At 39.4% G+C, this 20,213-nt stretch overlaps 1 protein-coding gene across 3 annotated transcripts in view; it reads left to right on the forward strand.

Annotated features, from left to right (window-relative positions):
• Nucleotides 1-20,213, forward strand: part of AP1G1 (adaptor related protein complex 1 subunit gamma 1) — a 39,869-nt gene that overhangs the window by 152 nt on the left and 19,504 nt on the right. For 2 of the 3 annotated variants that reach the window (XM_026039629.1, XM_026039630.1), the window contains exons 2-9: nt 11,147-11,350; nt 12,255-12,379; nt 14,494-14,635; nt 15,172-15,268; nt 16,282-16,358; nt 17,510-17,518; nt 19,397-19,492; nt 19,976-20,056. In XM_026039629.1, coding sequence (XP_025895414.1) covers nt 11,150-11,350; nt 12,255-12,379; nt 14,494-14,635; nt 15,172-15,268; nt 16,282-16,358; nt 17,510-17,518; nt 19,397-19,492; nt 19,976-20,056 — 828 coding nt within the window. In that variant the 5' untranslated portion in view covers nt 11,147-11,149. The remainder of the gene's footprint in view (nt 1-11,146; nt 11,351-12,254; nt 12,380-14,493; nt 14,636-15,171; nt 15,269-16,281; nt 16,359-17,509; nt 17,519-19,396; nt 19,493-19,975; nt 20,057-20,213) is intronic. The other variant, XM_026039631.1, reaches the window with a different exon arrangement.

A 20,213-nucleotide genomic window follows, 5' to 3' on the forward strand; every position in this document is an offset into this window, starting at 1 on the left:
GCCGCGGCCCCCCGCGCCGCCCGGCCCCGCCAGCTCGGGGGCGGCGCTGGCTCCGCCGGCCCGGGACGCTGTTCGGCAGAGAAGCCTCGCGCGTCTTGGCGGCCGCGGCGGGGAGGCGGTGCCGGGGGCTCCCGGCCTTGCCTGGGGGCCCGGCGTCGCTTTTGGCCGCTCCGTGCCGCCCTGGCCGCGCCCCGGCCGCTCGCGGCCGCACCAGGCCCTGTAGTGGCGAAAGTGCCCGGGTTCTGCCCAGGGCGCCCCACAGCGGCGGACGGGCAGGCGGGCCCGCGCCGGCCTGAGCAGGGTCGCTCGCGCAGCCGGCGCGGAAGCGGCTGCTGAGGGACCTGCCACCCCTTCCCTCCTCCCCCGCCGCACGGCGAGTTGTAGCTTCCTGGCAGCCTCTGGTGCCCTGAAAGTCTGCGGACAGATAGCGCTTGTGCTTTGTTGCATTGTAAATGGTTTGGTTTTATTTTTTCCTCAATAGTGAGTTTTAGTTCTTGGGCCAGGAAGGTGGCCAGAATGGGATTCTGGTATGAGATCCTAGTAAAATGCCTTGGAAGGCAGCGTTTTCTGTGCTAGGCCTGAAAGTGTATTTCACACCTATTAGCCTAACCAGAGCAAAAGGCTGCCCCTTCTCCCCGTGTAGTGCCCTGGCATCCTAGATTTGCAGTGGTACGGATAGTGTTTTTAGCTTTCCCCCCCCGATTTGCTTCTCTTCACAAATGTATGTCAGTTGTTTTTCCTACAGCTGTTTCTTTTTGTCCCTTTCTATGCACTGTACTGGTATCTTTTGTTTTATTTGCGTATCTCACTCTCCTGCCAAATTCTGTCTTTTGCCCACTCATGCGCACTGTGGCATTTGGCAGAGGAGCTGAAAACTTCACTGGACACCTGGGAGCTCAGGGAACACAGGAGGCTTTTCTGAGGCAGTGTGTGGTGTAGGCTCCTCTTGTTCCTTCCATGACAGGAGAAAGAAAGTATTTAAATTTCTATGTTGTGAAGGAGAAAAGAAAGATTGGGGTGATTCTATTGCGAAGGGGTCCAGTTTTTATCTTTTTCTATATTATCTGACTTTTAGTTTTCTTCCTTGTTTGATAGAAGGAAGAAGAACATTCTCTCGTGTTGTTTCTTTTTCTTTTTTCTTTTCTCCTTTTCTCCTATAGCTGGTACAGTGGGAATAGACAGGTCTTTCAGTACCTTTTCTTGCTCTATCCTGGCTGGAGACTAAGGAAGATAAAATGTTCTGATTCTTAGTATTTTTTTTGTGCACAGAGCTCTGAGTTAGCGTCAGGAAAGCTAATGACAGTGGTAAGTTTGACATGCAACAGTGTGGGAGGATGGTAAGCTGCAACAAAGGGATCAGAGTTCTCAGTTAAAAGTTGTGCAGAAGAACCTGCTCTGGTTAATGCAGCTCAGGTTTGGAAAGCTGCTTTTCAAAGAGAAGTACTAACCAAAACCTTAGTTCTCTCAAGTAGCAATCATCCAGAAAAGATTCTCGTGACTTTTTTTGTATGAGTATTTATGTTATTATGGAGTTGGCAATCCATATAACTTCAAACTATGCTTTGGAGGTGGGCTGTCTGTGTTTTTAATAACAGAGCAAAAAATTCTTCTGTGTGAAAGTGACATTAATTTGTTCTTTGGTGTGTTCTGGGGAAAATTGTCTTATTTATCTTGGTAGTAGTATTACTTTATTGGATGTGGGTTTTGAAGTTAATAAAGTAAATACATAATGAGTATCATCAAATCTAGCCTAGGTTGCTGTTATTCAAAAGCCAGAGTTGTAGTGTGAGTGCAAATGAATCTCTGCTGACAGTACAAGGTTTTTGGAGCAAGAATGCTTTCCTCCTCCCCTCTCTCCTGTGACTGCAAATGGTACTGTCACCTCCTCTGAGTTGGCCTCTCATGATTTGGTTTTAAGTGGTGTTTTTTTTTTTTCTTTTTTTTTTTTCTTCCCCCTCCTGCCCCAACCCTCCCTGTTGTCGTTCTGTAGTTTATGTTACTTTCTGTTGCACTTATTCCCATCACATAACCTGGGCATATCTTCTTCCCATTTCTGTACAGCAGATGTTATTCAGTTCTGCTGGAACAAGGACAGTTCTGTTACTGATTTTCAGTGGGAGCTGGGTCATGCTTTAATTATGCAACTTTCCAAAAGTTACTCTTGCTTGAGAAGTGAGATTGCTTATGCCTCAGTTGTGCTGCAGCACCTTCATTCATCTGTTTTTAGGTTGTTTGTTTGAAAATACATGTTTCTGTAGTCGTGAGTTGCTTTTTAGAATGAGCCAAGTTGAGAGTTTTGCATCCTGCTTTTAGCGGGAGCTATGACTAGGCACATAGCTTATTTGGATTGAAAATTGGGAAACGTTTCCCCAAATGGTGAAGATGTTCTGTGACAATTCCATGAGCCTCAGCAGATCTTGCGCCTTACTGTTTCCAGAATTGAAGAATAAAGAGTAATGGAACTTAAAAGTTTTGTGGCTGGTCCTTTTTATTTTTTTTTAAAGTTGCTTAATAAGATTGTTAGATTTCATTACTGTATTGAACATGTGGGTTTAATATTTTAAGAGATATGCTAACATTTCTAAATAGATTACAGAAGATAGGATTTCAACTCATTTGAATGTTTAAGGCTTTAACTACATACAATTCCTAGTAAATTACTATAATTTAGCTGAAACACTTGGGAGTTGTTTACCTGTGGAGTTTTGGCAATATTTGATGTTGCTTGCAAAATTAATACAAATTTTTGGTTATCAACTATATTTGAGAATTATGGTGTTCTAAGGGAGATCTTTAGCAGAAGTCTTTAGTTAAATCTCTTTTGGCATGCTGACCTGTGTAAAAACTGAAAATTTGAAACAACATAAGTTTAACTACTGAAAGACTGTATGACAGGAAAAAAAAAAAAAAAAGGTTTTAAATATTGATTTCTCCTCTTCCTACCCTTCATGGGTAATAATAAAATATTTTCAGCTGTGTATAGTGTAATGAGTTGGATAAGGAAAGAAAACTGTCTTTATTGTGCAGGGCAAAAATTCATGAGTAACAGAGGAAAGATAACTGAGCTTTCATGCAGTTCAAAGAGTGGAAAGAAAAACTGAGATTTGAATTTTATTTTTTTATTTTATTTTATTTATTTATTTTGTAAAGATACCATATTTCAGAACAGTTTGGCCTTGATACAAGTTACCCAAAGAGTGAGGCCTTGGAAATGAGAAAACAGACTTAGCGGGTTTGAGGAGTTTTGTATTTAACCTACCAGATTTTGTAAATATTAACTGTAAGGTTCTTTCCAGGTATTCATGAACCATTCCTGCATTCTGGAGCTTGCAATTAGTAAAGAAAAGTCAGAGGAAAACTACTGATGTAAACAAAATGAGGAAAGGAATAATTACTGCTAAAACTTGCCTTGTCATTTATATTAATGTGTAAAGAATAAACACAAGCTGTACTGAGGGAGAATGCAGAATGTTAGTTAATCCTGAAAAACAAGACCTGCCCCTAGGGAAGTTCTAAGCTGCTTTTAGCCAGCTGAAATTGAACTTGGGGTCTGTTATTCCTAGACAACATGTTTATCCTCTCTCCGCTTGTAGGTCAGTCATCTTGTGCAGGAAAATGCATTCTCTAATATAGAGATACCCTTAAAACTTATGTTGTCTTTGAAGTTTGATATTTGATTGCTTTGTAGTTGCCACCAGAAGTTGACTTTTTAAAGTCTTTCAAATGCTTCATAGACATTCTGATTTCAAAACAGAAATTGTGCAGTCAAAAATGAGTAAATCATTAAATACGTATTTTAATTGTTCTTAGCTTTAAATTGTTTAATCTGTTTATCTTCTGGTCTTATTTTTTAGTATTTTTTATTCTGTCTCATTAATAATCTATTCAGTGATGTGTAGCTCTAATTTCTTCTATCAGTGAAGTCTGCATGGTCATATTTCAAGTCCCCGTGGGATTTTGATACAGTTACTGTTTCACTGGTTTGTCAGAGCCCTGTTCTGGTATTGTGTTGCCTATTCTTTGTCTGCATGATCAGGAAAAATTGTAAATATTTGTCAGATCATTTTTTTGGGGCCTTGCTGGAGGTCTCTCTTGCTCCTGATGCCTTTCACTATGCTGCAGCTCCTTGTAGTACCAGCTGTACATCCATGGGGGATGTGAGGGACCTTGTGCCCTTTCTGATGCAGCTTGTCAGTGTGCTCTGTAGGTCCAGCCTCCAGTATGGACTGCTTGGCAGCACATACCAGAGCATTGTATTTGCTTCTTACTGTTCTCCTGTTACCAGTCTGCATATAGAAAAATGAATACGCAAGGAATTCCTAAAGTTGACCTGTCTAAAAAGAGGTGAGAACTCTTACGTGTGTTTCTTGCAGAAAATAACAAGGAAAGTAGAGCCTGCGCAATTTTCTCTTGTTTTCTCTTGCATGTCTTGTCTTTTTTTTTTACCCCCCCTCCTTTCTTAGCTCTACATTATGATCCGTAAGTACATACAGTTTTGATTTATAACCAACCCTGAAAAGTACTTGCCAGCTTGTGCAAGTTGATTTGCAATCCTTAGGAATACTCATTTTAACTTTCACATTGCTTCCAGTCTGCCTTTTCCAAAGGTGCTTTTTTTTTTTTTTTTTAAATACCAAGTCTGCAAAATACATTCTTCTGGTCTGCAATCACGCTGCTTTAAATGATAGATTTATGGGCCTACTAATTAAGTTACAGTCTGCCTGTAAGAGGCATCCGGAAGAACCTGGGTTTGACTTCAGGAAGTGTTTATTATGACTCATTGGGTCACCTTGCTGAATGCAACAATATATAGACCTCATGAAGCTGGAGCTTCTGGGCGATGGAGGCGGGAAAGTGGAATTGAGGTTCTGAACAGCGTTTCATCAAATCCTACAATACTTGCACCAAACTTTGTTTTGTTGGCACAGGTGCTTGGATTTAGACTGATCAACTTTTATTGACTGCTGTAAACTATGAATATTGGTTTGCTTGATGCCCATGAAACCTTTGGTGCTAACCTTAGGTTTGGGAGCAGCTAACAAGCAAGACGTGAAAACAGCTGCTCAAACATCCTTGCCCCTCTTATTAAATGTGTCTGAGTGTGCATGCAAAGTCTGTCTTTGAGTGGTGGGGGTACTTTTCTCAATAGTACCTGCTAGCTTTCTTCCTCACAGTCTGGTAATTTACTCAGCAGCCCCTCTGTTAATACTACCTTGTTGCTTGTCTCCTGGTGTAGTCAGTGACACAAGAGCTGGAGTTGAAGTATTTGTTAGGGGCATGTGGCTCTTAAGGCAGAACTTGGTTAACTTTGGCCAAAAGAATAGAATCTAGATCTTTACATATATACACATATATGTATAGGAAGTGAAGTTGCACAATTTCCCCCCACGCATGGGCTGAGCAAGTCCTTGACCCGGAGGAAGGCTGCTTGTGGAATGCAACCAGTGAAGAGTGGAATGCAACCAGACAACATGCCTCAGGTGACCCTGCGTGACCAGATGGTCTCCAGAAGTGCCGTCTACCCTCAGACATTCTTTGCAATTCTGTGGCTTGTATTAGCTGGAAGAAGTGGAAATAGGTGGATATTGACAGAATAAGCATCAGGCAGTTCTCATCAATTTGCAAAATTTGCATGGAACTGTATAAGGATCTTAATGATGACGTAGAAGGAGAGAAACTCATTTCATGTTGTCTAATTTTAAGCTTTCTAAAGGGAGCCTAGGAAGAATCTTTTGCTTGCACAAAGCAAGTTTGGATCCCTGTATATGCACATTCCTCTGATACAAGTTGTAGGATGAGAATAATTAAGTCATTATGTAGGTTGTAGTAAAACTGATCATATTTGATTCACTTTGCTGCTGCTCAAGGTAATACTGCAGTCAGGAAGTCCATTTAAATGCCAGTGCGGTCAACACCTGTGCTGTGGAGGAGGGAACTGAGATAAAGAAGTGTTTTTGGGGAGCTAATGTACTAATGGTTACATGGCAGCGGTGCATGAGTATATCTTTCAAATACAATAAACTTTCTGGGAGATCCCATAAATAATTTAGTAGTTCTTACGCTTTTTCTTTTTAAAGCATCTTCATGTTGTATTCTTGAGCAAACTTTTTCCCATCCTTACTGTTCTTCTCAGTTGTTTATAACCCACTTTCCCAATACTACAGCATGGAACCGAACTAGTTACCCAAAGGTAAAATTAGTGATAACATCTCCAATGGAATAGTGCAACTTGTGCTGCTTTGTGAAGTGGCAATTTTTTTAAAGGTGCTTGAGCATGTTTCCTAGGAACTGATATGTTTCTTGATAGTTATTAGTAAATGCATAAATGTCGTCTGGATTATAGATGGTTGGAGGTTGTGTGTTTTTCTTTTTTTCCTCTCAGAAGTCTTGGCAGAGGCTCTCACCAGAGGTTTTTATCGCGTGACTGTGCAGTTCTGCAAGGGAGATCCTCTTGTGAATTAATAACTAGCTAAGGAATGGAAACAAAGGTAGGCAGACAATGATAGAAAATCCATCTCCTTTTATGCTAGAGGTTACTAAGAGGCGCTCTGAGCAACTATGCCATTAAGCATATTCATAAGTGATTTGGAAAAAAAGGAATGAATTGAAAGCTATTTTAAAGCTATGGAAGGATTTCATGATGTTAAGTGAGTATGCAGTATGATGGTGAACTAAATTTGTTGTCAATCAGTGCAAACCAGCACTTGTGCTGCAAATTCACAAGAACGATAAGTACACAGTAGAAGGTTCCAAATAAGCCATCATTCGAGAAGCTATCTGTAATATTTTTATAACAAAAATTTAACACAGCAGAAGTTGAGCAGGCTGACTCTCTTCCCTAAAGAGTTGTAACTTTCTAAGTACAAATATTTAAATATATATAGTATTTTTTTTATGGAACTTATAATTGAATTGTGCCATTTACCACCACAGGTGTGAAATACAAAAAGCCTAAGTGCTCTCAAGAAGGGATTGGACAAATCTGTAGGTCCATGCTGGGGTGCACTTGCGCACCTTTGGATCAGAAAGTCCGTTGAGCTGCAGCAGGTCCTGGAAGCAGGGAGGAGGCTGAGGAGTTGTGGATATGCTTTCTCTTTGGTGTCCTCTGTGTGCTTGCCACTTCCATTTGACAAATGGGGTACTAGGATAGTAGGAGAGGCCAGTTTTATGCCTTACCTACCATGCAACACAGGGCAACTGTATGTGCTTGTGCAGTCTGTTAGTGAGAAAACTCTTGTAATGTTATTGTAATTGTTTGGTGTATGCACATTATGTCCTGTGTACAGTGATACTTAACAGATAGTCAGCAGGAATTATGCAAGGTATATTGCATTAACATTTGTTAGCATTGTGATAAGTTTCAGGGTAGTTGGTAGTAGGCAACTGTTAATCTGTTCTAGGACACAAAAATACTTATATTCCAAAGTATTCCGGATTTCTTGACAGCTATAGTACCTACCACTTATACTTGCTTTAAACATCCAAAGCTGAAAAATAAGATTCTTTGCACACTAACAAACCAAAAATCTTAAAGTCCCTGGGAGCGGAAATCAAATGATTAGTATAATAATTTCTTGGTTGCAAGAGAATTCTTTCTTTATGGAGGGGGAAGCTGCCTTCGTATGTTGCATAGGAACTTACAAGCATTGAAATGCTAGAAAAATGTGTGCATGGGGAGATCTCTGAAGGCCCAGGGAGTACTTGAAGTGATTAATTTTGTGGGAGGGAAATACTGTTACATGAATTCAAAAGTGCAAATTTTCTTATGGGAAGAAATCAAATATATGTTTAAAATGACAGATAATTTAGCATTGGTAAAAAGATATGGAGTTGCAGAACAAAGTGCGAAGTCTTGAATGTTGGAAAGTAATAGACTTGTCCTTTGCATGTTATGATATCCTCCTTCAGAGCAGTTCCTAATTGCCCAGCTTTTATCAGCCAGGAAGTATGTGAGAGATGATTGCTCCTAGGAAGTAGTTCAGATTGAACTGTCCGTATAACGACCTGTTATTGCATTGCAAATTAAATGTAAAGCAGAGGCAGCCTCAAAATTTGCCTATCATTGAGTCTTTTTTCTTAAATTGTTTTATTAAATTCTAGTTTCTGCATGTTTTGCTGTGGTGGTGATATATGAAGAAGAAAATGTTTACCCTATGATTTGCTGGTTATTTTATGCAAGGATATTTGTAAGGATAGGTTATGCATTTCTGTTGTGTTCAGTGAAATGGATGACACTAGAGTGAAATAATATTAGATCTTCAGTGTTTGCTTTCGTTTTACCAGTCCTGTTGGTGAGGTAGAAGTATTGTCTAAAAGCCTGGGAAGGATGAAGAATTAATATTCATAAAAAACTGTATTTAGAATAAATGACATTTTTGTTCAGTGCCATTTCCCCTTGATTAGAACTCTTTGTCTTTTTACTCTGCATTGTACAGAGTCAAGCTTAATACAAATACTGAAGTCCTCTGTGGGCATACCTGCAGAACGAGTTTTAGGCTAGGAAAGCTGTGCTGCTGTACAATCTGTCTGACAGTATTTGTGTTGAGCAGTTTATTAATCTTCTCAAATACAGAGTGGGAGCAAATTGGACTTCTGATTTCAAAGCATCCCCCTGTCAAACTTCAGTTTGTTTGCAAATTATGGATTAGAGCTTCTGATAAAGTTTGCAAAGAATTCTTTCTTAAGAAAAAAAAAGTTATGGTTTAAACTTGTAATAGCCACTGTCTGTCTTTTCAGGAACACTACAGATTTAGACCAATTTAACTACAGTCCAAAACTATAGTTTAATTGTGGTTAGCTGCTGTAGGAAGAACTTTATCCCAAACCTCTCAAAGCTGTAGGTTCTTGATGCCTAGGTCATCTTAATGGTTTTAAAACTGTTGTCTAAGACTGCAGGGGATTATTCTGGCAGTAGAGTGTTCTTTTTGTCATTTATTTGTAGGAGTGCGAGACAAACATGGAGGTGTATAAGATCATGAGTTTTTGTGTAAAAGCTAAACAGGGAATGGATGTTATTGTCTCTCATAATAGAAGAATCGGGAACACCAATAGAAAGAGGAAGTCAGGTAATGATGACTGAGTGAAGAAGGTGGCCCTCCACTGTGTATGCTCAAGCTGTGGAGCTCTGTTCTGCAGGATTTGTCAGCATTCGAGATTTACCTGGGTTCCAAATGAAAATAGACAAACCTGAGGAAAATTTGATTCTGTTTCTGGCTTTGGAAGTTCTTGAGCCACATTGTGGGAGATTGCTGGAGTGTTCTGGGGAAGTGTTGCTGTGTGCTTGCCCTTTTCTTATGTTATTCCTTAGGCACGTGCTATCAGCCAATCTTTGTGGACTGCATACTGAACAAGATGGACCTTTGGTCTGACCTGGTAGGGTCATTATGTTGGCTTCTTTGGCTCTTCATTCAGTTATCAAAAAGATAAAGTTCCTTTTTAAGTTAGAAAATACTAGAGAATATTCTCATGAAGGGTTGGTAGACCACATTCTTCATGTAAATGAGTAGAATGAGTTGATGACTACTTCATGAGTTGAAGACTGCTACAGATATGAGGATGCTTGAAACTTCTGGAATTGCATCCAATCTTATTAAGAGTAACTTCTTGGGGAGATAAACCCTGTGTCTAAGTTGTATTCAGAGTTTCGGTGCTGAAGGCTCACTTTAAGCATAGACCCAGGCAGACAAGTTACTGAAGTACGGGTAGGGTGTAGTTGTCTCTGCAAATTCAAGTTCTAGATACGAGAATAGGCAACTAGAATATGAGGAGCTACATGGTTTGACTGAAATGACTTAGTGTTTTGTGTGAACTCTGTAGCAGATCAGGTTTATAAACCAGATCTATTTATCAGTATTCAGCTGCTTAACTGAGAGGCCACCTTTACTCTTTGTAGGTGCAGCTGTGTTTAATTTCTTTAGTAAACAAGACTCCTACTAGCCCAGTATGTTTCCCAGGCTACCTTTTCCTTCTTATATGCCAGTATATTGTATTGTGTATGCAACGCAATTTCTTCTTGTGATATGGCAGTGCTTAAAATTAATGACATGCTGACTGGGGAGGGTGGTACCCAGACAAAAAATGTAACAGATTGTCTTATTCAATAACGTCTTGCAAATTGATGTGGCATTTATGTGTCATCAGAATACTTCAGTTATCTTCAGTCTTGCATGCACATAAAGCCCCCCTGAGATGCATGTATAGTTTTTCTTTTTGGAAGTTAGGAGTCTGCTTTGGTGAGTATAACAGCTCGAATGTTTTGAACGTAATACTTAAGTCTGGCTTTTGTTTGAAAAGCCGTTTTTCTCTGTGGGGATATTCAAGAGCACAAGTTGCTCTCCGGGTCAGACAACCCTGTCTGTTCTAATTGGTAAAATGAAACTACTGAGAGTTACATAGGATAGGCTTTTCTTGCATGCTGTCTTTACACAGTGTCACCAGGCAGTAACGACAAGCCTGTTTGTTTTCAAAAGGATTGTTCTGGCTGGTGTGTAATAAAGGGATGGTGTCAAATCACGTTTTTTAAGGAAGAGTTTCTGAAAAGTATTTGACACTGTCAGGATTGCTCTTGCACCTGCACCTCCCACCCCTTCCCAAGAAAGAAAACTGCATGACACAAGGTTGCCTGAGGATTTTTGAAGCCTATTTATCAGGAATGCCTATCTGCAATTTTGTTTTAGTCATTAAGCAGACTTGATTTTTTTATTTTTTTTTATTTTTATTTTTATTTTATTTTATTTTTTTTTTTTTGTTAAGGATTTGTGTCGATTCATGAGGGTTTTGTGATTTACTCTATTTGAGTGAGACTTCTGGAGAAAATCAGAAGATGTGTACATGACAGCATGCATTGCCAAGTTCCTTCTTGTCACATTGTGTACTTGATAGCCAGCTCAAAGCACAATTCCAGTCTGCAATGTCCCATGAAAATGGCAGAACAAATGTGAAAACTGGAATTCCTTGGAGGTGCATAGAATTCCTCTGGTTTTCAAGTTTATTTTAATCAAGCCACTGAAGTGTTCTGTATTTTCTAGTTTCTTCAGTCTGTATAATTGTGGGACAGGAAATAAATTTTCTTCATGATAAAATATGAGGTGATTATGAAGTCTTTGGGTACAGCAGAGGGTTTATGGATCTTTTTTCCTTCTTCCAGAGGATGCCAGCCCCTATCAGACTGCGGGAGCTGATCCGGACCATCCGGACAGCAAGAACCCAGGCAGAAGAGCGTGAGATGATCCAAAAGGAATGTGCTGCTATCAGATCATCCTTCAGAGAGGAAGATAACACATACCGATGCAGAAATGTGGCAAAGCTGCTCTATATGCACATGCTGGGTTACCCCGCTCATTTTGGACAGGTAGATCACATTTTGCTGCTTGCTGTATCATATGCACATGCCGTTATGCTTTGTGTTTTGGGCACATTGACTGATTTGGAGCACAGTTAGCTTAAGTTTTGCTCTCTAGTGTTTGGAATGTTTGAGGGCTGTCTTGGCATATGTTCTGAATCTGCATTAGATTTTGACTGTGTAAGTGGGATTTACTGTTTGAGAGCTATTGTTATGTAACTTTCATAACAAAATATTCTGCTTTTGCCAGACTGTCCACTCCAAACTGCCTATGTTTCTACAGAACAGTAGCTCATAAACTCCAGTCTAGTACATAGGGATGTTTCTAGTCAGGATTATGGTGATAGAAATTACAGAGGGAGGTTTGTAACCACTTTTTTTTTTTTTTTTTTTTTTTTGCTAAGTAACTTATTCTAGGCGTATAATAACTAGTCTATGCTCTGCGGTAAGATATTGCCGTTCCTTACCTCCATTTTAATGACCTGGAGAATGCTGGTTTCAGTTTTCCCAGTTGCTTAGCTTGTTTTTGGAATATTATTCCTCTGGTAGACTATAGAAGAGGGAGACAGGGAGATGATATTCTTGATCTGTAGAAAGTCTTTAAACATGTTGTTTTTGTACTCTGACATATGTCTGACATGTGTGGTACATCTGAGGTCATGGAAGGTTAGCAATGAATGGCTGCTTCAGTGTAAAAGAGCTGCTGCTGGCTTTGCCTCCGGTTTTGCTACTGACTTGCTGTGAGTTTCAGCCAGATAATTCAACCTTTGTTATTTTTCTGTATCACCAAAGAAGGAAGAAAATACACTCTCAAATAAACCTAAGATGTGAACATAAAGGCTCAAATTGTTTCTTCTTTAGTAAAGAAAGAATTTAAGCTAATTTTGTCATCTTTATTTACTTTTTTTTACAGTTGGAGTGCCTCAAGCTCATTGCCTCTCAGAAATTCACAGACAAGCGCATTGGGTATTTAGGTGCCATGTTGCTGCTGGATGAGAGACAGGATGTTCATCTTCTTATGACCAATTGCATCAAGAAGTAAGGATACCATCTCTTTTTCCATGGACATATGTTTTGAGGTTTCAGGATCTCAATGATGATGATGATGATATTTTGAGAACTTCAGGCTTTTTAAAAAATTATTATTATTAGAATAATGGTGTCTTTAATGTGGAAGTCCAGTGCTGGTGACTGTACAAGACTGTTTTAGTCCTGTGCTGCTCTCCTTAGTGGGAAGAGAATACAGGTTGGCATGGTTCTAAATACAAACAACATCTGATGTAGCCACTGTTTCAGAAGGAAAATGTGTGTTTTTTGAAGGCTTGTGATGAATAAAATCAGTAACCTGAACTGACTACAATAAGTTGCTCAGACAGTATAGAAAATCTCAAGTTGTAAAATAAATAAAAATGGAAGAATCTCAGTTCTATAAAATAGTTACCTCCTAACTTGCTGTATGCCCAAGCCAGGCAAGCAGTTAGTAATGCAGCATCATTGAAAGTTCCCTCATTTTAAGTATGTTTGAATCGGAGAATATTTTTATAACACTAGTACAATTCTGTATATTGGACTGGCCATCTCATATCACAAAATGGTGGCTATTGATGCAACAAGTTCTGTGCTATTTGCTCACTTGCCTATAGTGTTGATGAGCTCTGAGAAGTTGCCTGACTTCAAGGATCAAGAGTGTATGTGCTGCCATCTTAAGGCATGCCTGACAGTACTGATGAATGTTTTTTTGTGAAAGGAAGGCAGCAGCTATCTGCTGTGAAGCTATGAACATACTATCTGCTTGGCATTTTCTTGAAATCAGATGAGGGAGTTGGAAAATCAGGATTTCCCCATGCACTCTCTCCTTCCCTTCTTCCCCCTTCCCTTTTCCCCAGCAAAATGCTGCTAAACTGAGACTGTTTCATGTTATAGTTTACTAGATGATGATTGGAGTGTTTGCTGTTGCTTTCAAGATGGAAGGGAACGGGAGCATAACAACTGGGTCTTATTGAACTCACTTAAATGCCAGCTTGGTGTGTGTGTTCATAGCACAACCTAGATCTTTTTTCTGCAAATATGAGCACCCTTGTGAAGCATATACTTGCTATATGCAGATTGTGTCCCTGCCAAAATTGTTGAGAGAAAGAAAGAAAAATTAACTCATTAGCAGCTTTTGCTGTCTGCTGCTTCCCTCACATGTTACTGTAGTGCATGGCTGCTTTACAGCACAACCAGAATGCTGACTCTTGCTTTTCTACATGTTTGATGTTTGGTTACATGCCACTTATTTCCCCTGCTCCCCCATCATACAAAAACACCCCAAATCAGGAAAGTAATGTTTTTGCAAAAGTATCAGGATTTGTGACAACCTGGATGCTATAGTGATGAGTACCAAGAAATCTGTGTTTACGACTCTTGGGATTGCTCTGTGGAAGCTCTGTTGTCTGGTACAGTGACTGTGGTGGATGGACACACAAATAGCATGTAGTGGTAGATTATTTAACTGAAATATTGAGTGTTTTGGTGACTTCCTCAGTCATGTGAACAACTAGGATTGCTGAACAAAACTCCTGCCTTGATTCTTTTCAAGGTGTGTGGCTGTCTTTAAGTTCAGGATAACAGAGCATTTTGGAAGAAGGACAAATTGAGATGGAGGATATTCTGCACAGATTTTATATGTCTGATTTACAAAATCCCTTTTAATCAGTATTTGTGCTAAGTTATAAGCTTTAGTAATATGAAATTAGAATTTGTACTTTTTTATATATATACACTATATATATACTTTGTGTAGAATTTATGCTTCATACTAGCTAGATTTAATATAATAGTCCATAGAAATTCTGTGCTGTCGTTTTAGATTTTGTTTTCTGAATAAATCTGAGTGAAGTTTTATACTTTATCCTTCATTAACACTAATGACATAGTGAAATAGAAGAGAATAAGGGAACCAAACAGAATTAAGACGTTGTAAATAATAAAGGAAATGAAACTACACAAAAATCATAAGGCATCAGAACTGTGAATAGAGTGTATAAATCAAATGCCAGAGCCTATTCTAGAACCTTCTAGAAGGTGATTATATGCACAGATCCCATTTTTTAGAGTGTTCAGTTTGTGTATGTGTGCGCCAATTGACTTCTTTTTGTTATCCTTTACAGTGACCTTAATCATAGCACACAGTATGTGCAGGGGCTGGCGCTCTGTACTCTTGGCTGCATGGGTTCCTCGGAGATGTGCAGAGACCTTGCAGGAGAAGTTGAAAAACTCTTGAAAACTTCAAACTCCTATCTAAGAAAGAAGGTACTTCAGGGAATTCAGTACTTTATTGTGAACTAAAACTTGAGATTGATGAGATACTTTGCTTGTGTCTGAAACACTAAACAGATCAGGTCATACTGACAGAGTATTTCCGTGTGTGTGTGACATAGAGACTGGATACCCCTGTATATCTAGAGGAGAAGTAAAACAGTGGATGGTGTGATATGTGTAAGCCTTTCCAAGACATGCCTCCAAGAGATGAGGCAGCTGCTTTTACTTTGATACTGTGTATGTTTAAATTATTAATTATAATGTATATAATAATGTAATATTTGGCTGTTAACAAACACTAACCCCATCTTTCAGTGTTTTTTCTTTAAATTTAGTCACATCACTGCAGACAAAGCATCATAGAGGTCAAAAAAGCTGCTTGATGTTGCTTCTAGTAATGAATACTGTATCATGAATTTTCTACATTTTATGTTTTTTGAACACTTACAGTTCCCACTGTTAGGGATTCTCAGAACATATATTGTTGCTTGGTAGTATGCGCTAACCAAGTTATTTTTCCTTTACAGGCTGCATTATGTGCTGTTCATGTCATTAGAAAGGTGCCTGAACTCATGGAGATGTTCCTGCCAGCCACCAAAAACCTGCTTAATGAGAAGAATCATGGTAATGTCTGTGAGACCCTGCTTAGCAAAGCTATGCCATTCGTTATGGAATGGCATGCTTACTGCCCAAGCTTTTTGTTTAGAGGGACCTTTTGAGGGGTAATTGTGTGTTTTATTTTTTTATATCGCATTGCAGTGAAAGCAAATGTCATTCAGAAGGTGCTTATGACTATGCTACTTAGCAGGATTTTTCATGGACATGGCCCAGGGTGACAAAAGGAATCTTTCAGTGTTTTGGTGTGTGTGATTTTTGTTTGTTTGTTTGTTTGTTTTAAATACTTCAGGCAGAAACTGGAAAAAAATGACTTTTGTCTAGTGCACTGCTCAAAGGGACTTGATATTGTTTCACTTGTGTGTCTTCTACTAGCATAACACTATAGGATTCTTCGACATCCTTTCACTCCCAAGTTATATTTACTCAGTACACAGAAACAGAAACATGCTGTCTGCATGCCTTTTCTAGCTCTAACTGGGTTCCGTTAAGGCAGGGACCTCAGCAGCTGACTGGCCATGTACTTGTGCTTGAAACTTGTGTACATTTGCTTCCCCAATCTTTTTCCTGACTGAGATTGGGGATCCCGTTAGAAAGGCCCAATTTATGCCACTTAAGGTTGCCTAGGGTCCTGAAGTTGGAAGATAAAACTAGGAAGCATGAGGAACCAAGCATTTACAAGGCAATTAGCACATTTTACCACTTCTGGAATCTAGCATGTCAGTTACCATCTGTGCATGTGTTTAATATGGAGGTTGTTTCACACAAGGTCAGTTTCTCTCTTCACTTCAGCAGCTGCTCTAACACATGCATACACAGCTGTCTACTTCTCTATGGGCACAGCTGTCAGTGCAAGTATCTTTTGAGGGAGATATGTTGGATTCAAGCAGGCTGTCTTTTGTGTGACAGCTTGTTGTTTTCCTCTCATTTTTGTTATTTGCTTGTAAATTGTCATATGAACTGGATTATGTTTTAACAACAGGTTGGGTTTTGTTTTTTTTTTTTCTTCCTCTGGCATTTAGGTGTTCTTCACACATCAGTTGTTCTGCTCACAGAGATGTGTGAGAGAAGCCCGGACATGCTTGCACACTTTAGAAAGGTAAGTGCAAATTGTAACATTGGAGAACTAGACTTGTTTTTTTGTTTGTTTGGTTTCTTTTGGTTTTGACTGATGCATCTTAGTCTTTCTAGTGAAGTCAGAGTGCACATTCTTTTTTATTAAAACGCTTAAACTTATTTGAGAGAAAAATTTGATGATCCTGTCTTCTTGAAAAAAGGCATTATAAACAAAACCATCAAAATCTTTATATCAGGGAGATGGCGTATTTTTAACCATAACACCTACAAGAAGACGGTAAGTTAAAAAACATCACTCTTTAGGCTGTGTAGTATGAACCTTATACTAAATTTAGAATTACAATATCCTACTTGACCGAGGTCTTTTTTCCTCGCCTTTTTTAGTAGCTAATTGCATAGTGGTATTAGGGATGACACATGAATTACATAAAGAAACAAGGGGGCCTAGACTAACATTTGAATGCCTTAACCATAGGCATATGTTTTTACAAATTTAGATGAAAAATATCAATGGAAGTTCTGTCTCTATAAATACTTCATCTCTGGTTCATGCTATGTTAAGTCATTTCCCCTTCTAACTTTAGGTTCAACATAAATTTCTTCTCCTCTAATTAGAATTTTTTTCTTCCATCTTAGCATGAACTTCCTTACGCTGCATGCTGTAATTTGCTTTGCGGTACTTATTACCGCATTAGAGAGTTGTAATAGAACCTCTGAAAGTATTATAATTTTGTGATCAAAGAAGGATTTAAAATTGAACAAAAAATGATAGAATGGAACTAGTTAATTGCTCCTCTGAAAAGTCGTAAAGGCACTCATTTATTTGCATGCCCAGTTCTTCCTTGGCTTGGCTATATTGTTAGAGATTTCAAACGATACGTTGTTTGATGCATCTTGGCACTTCAGCATGCCTGTTCCCTTGGCATGGTTCTGTATGACAGAAAGGAATGTGAAATTGTCGCTGGGGCCCTCTTTGAAGGTACCTATCCCGTGTCCACTTAAGATGATAATCCTGAGAAAGACAGAAGAGCTGAGTCCACAGCCTTTAGATACATTCTTTTCTAGCTATCTCTTTTTGGTTGTTTATGCTGTGAATGGTACACTGATCTCTCCCTAATGCCTGCTTTGTCTATTTTGTTCCTTTTCTGTGTTTGGAATCCTGCTGTGTGTTAGAATGAAAAGGTAAGAGTTAATTCTTCTGGATGGTGCATGCATGCCTTGAATCTGTAGAGACTTCTCTGCCTCCTGTGAGGCAGTGCCTATTAATGCCACATTTGTGATTAATGCCACAAGCTAATCAACTGTATTTGGTGCTTTTTGTGTTCTGATCTCATCACTAAACTTCCATACCCATGGGCAGCCCTGAATCTCGGTTGTGGCCCTCTCCAAATGTGAGCCTACATTCCTCAAACTCTCTCTCATTTGAAGAATAGTAGGGAAATTCCTGTGCACTTGCACGCTGTATCTCTGGACTTTCTTCTTACCACGAACTGGGGTTTGTCTTGCGTGCAACATGGGACAGCTTTGGGTAATTTCTTTTCAAGAAGAGAGCAGGAGAAGCAATTACTCAGCTGCCGGAAAGGGGGCTCACCGTGCTGCATAGGACTACTGGGTACAGCTCCACCGTTGATATTTTCTGTGTGTATAATTTCACTGAAGATAGGTGAGGGCCTTCAACTGAACTCCATGGCTGTGTCTTTTCTCTTTGTTTGTTGTGTCCTCATTCCTGATAATGCTGCATGTAAGAAAACAAAGAAATGTTAATTGGTGTTCTAAGAATGCTCCGGCAGGTCGCTCCACTCGGGTGTTATTCTCTCTTGAGGAAAGATGGTGCAGCATCCTCTCATTTCCTCTTAAAACAGGCAATACAAAATTCACCATTTCTTTTGCTTGTATGTTCTATGAAACACATTTTCAGAGGAGTAGGTGATTCCTGAAGAGCTAAGGTAGGAAAAAATAGACAGTGGGAAGGCTGAGCTGGTTTCCTTCCTGCACTGAACCACAGAAGTACAGAATGTTACTCCAGAAACATTGCTCATTTACTACCTTATGTGTAGCTGTTTGGCTCCATAAATCACACTGTGCTCTTAGCACCTGCCATTGCTATTTGTCCCAAAACTGAAGCACCGTCTTGATTTGATTTTGTCAGAAATGGCAAATTGTTTTAGGAAATATCGCATCTGGTAGAAATTCCGTAATGTTAGTGCTGTTCCTGATCCATAGCAAGTTCCTTCAAGTGCAGGAACAGCAAGCTTCAAGGGGAAAAAATTACAGTCTTAGGGGTGAATCGCGAAGGAGATTCTTTTAGAGCATGCTTTGATAATCTGTAATTGTCCTGCATAAAATGAGAGAGAACGACAGTATGTTGATGCCAGTCATGCTTCGTGATGAAAAAACACTTAGTGCAAGCACCACAGCACCTCTGTATGGTCCCCTGGTCTCATCTCCAGGCAGTGTCTGGATTAATTTAATAATACAAGCACTGGAAGGAATGGAAGAAACTTCCTCTAGGAAAGAATAAAACTTGAGAGATCTGCAGCTGTACTCCATCCACCAGGAGGGTGGGTTTTTTTGTTTTTTTTTTTCCCTCTCTCTTTCATAGGCTTAAGATTTTTCATAGTGTGTGGGCACTTGCATTCTATTTCATCCCTGAAACCTTTATTTTTATTCACAGTTGCTGTCAAGGGTTTGAGATTTTGTTTTTTGCAGATTAATATTAAGTTTCTTACAGATTGCCTGCTTAGTTGATAAACAGATTTGCCATTTATTTGCTCACATTGTTTTGCCCTAAACAGCTGAGTGTATGCTGGGTGTATGCTTGTTGCTATACAGCAACTCTGTTGTGCTTTTTCAGCACACAGCTGAAAAATACTCACAGCTGGAAATGCCTAAAGTGGATGGAGTTAACAGATGGCATTTCTTCAAAGCTGTGTACAAGTCACTTAATCCTGTGAAGTAGATGTCTGTCAGTAGACCAGCACAATTCATTCACAAATTAGAGGAGGGGAAAAAAAAAAAAAAAAAACCTTTATGTACATTTTCTAACAACTCTCTTCACAGCTTGTTCCTCAATTAGTTCGTATTCTGAAGAACCTTATCATGTCTGGATACTCACCAGAGCATGACGTGTCTGGGATCAGTGACCCCTTTTTGCAGGTAAGGACTGATGCAAAGTGTAATATGTAGATTTGGTCCTAGTGGTACTGTCTTTTGAGACTTGGATATGGTGAGGTATTTACCGAAGGGCGGCTGTGTTGTGTTGTGTTAGAGCTGATTGTGCAAATGCTCATCATCCACCTCAGTGCAAAGATGCCTGTTGTTTGGGGGAAACTTAAGGAAAAAAAGAAAGATAGAAACTATAGTTGTGTTGGTCTTTTCAGACCATGCCTACTGGGTAGTGGGAGTGTTATTAGCAGTTCTGGGCAGTGGAAGGAAATGTAAACATAGCATAGGTCTGTACTTTCTGGTAAAGATCTTGTTGAGGATGGAACCAAATTCTAATTTTGCTTTGGAACAGAAAACTGGGAGCTTGTCTTGCTTTCCTGTCACTCTTCAGGAAGTATACTGGACATTTATTGCTACTCTCATATAAAGCACTTACATCCAGTGAAATTTCCTCTGTTTTACTTTCTGACACAGGTGCGAATCCTGCGGTTACTAAGAATTCTAGGGCGAAATGATGATGATTCAAGTGAAGCAATGAATGATATACTTGCACAGGTGAGAGCTGCAATGTTGTTAATCAGCCTAAATCAGCCATTATCATTTCCAACTAATTGAAATTTTGCATCACTGCGGAGGAGACAGCTGCTTGCAGTGCTGGAGTGATTTTTGTTTGTCAAAAGATGTATGTTTCTGGGCATCACTGCTTCCCCCC

Source organism: Nothoprocta perdicaria, unplaced genomic scaffold (assembly GCF_003342845.1).
Source record: "Nothoprocta perdicaria isolate Ctin4 unplaced genomic scaffold, notPer1 scaffold_234, whole genome shotgun sequence".
Taxonomy (NCBI): domain Eukaryota; kingdom Metazoa; phylum Chordata; class Aves; order Tinamiformes; family Tinamidae; genus Nothoprocta; species Nothoprocta perdicaria.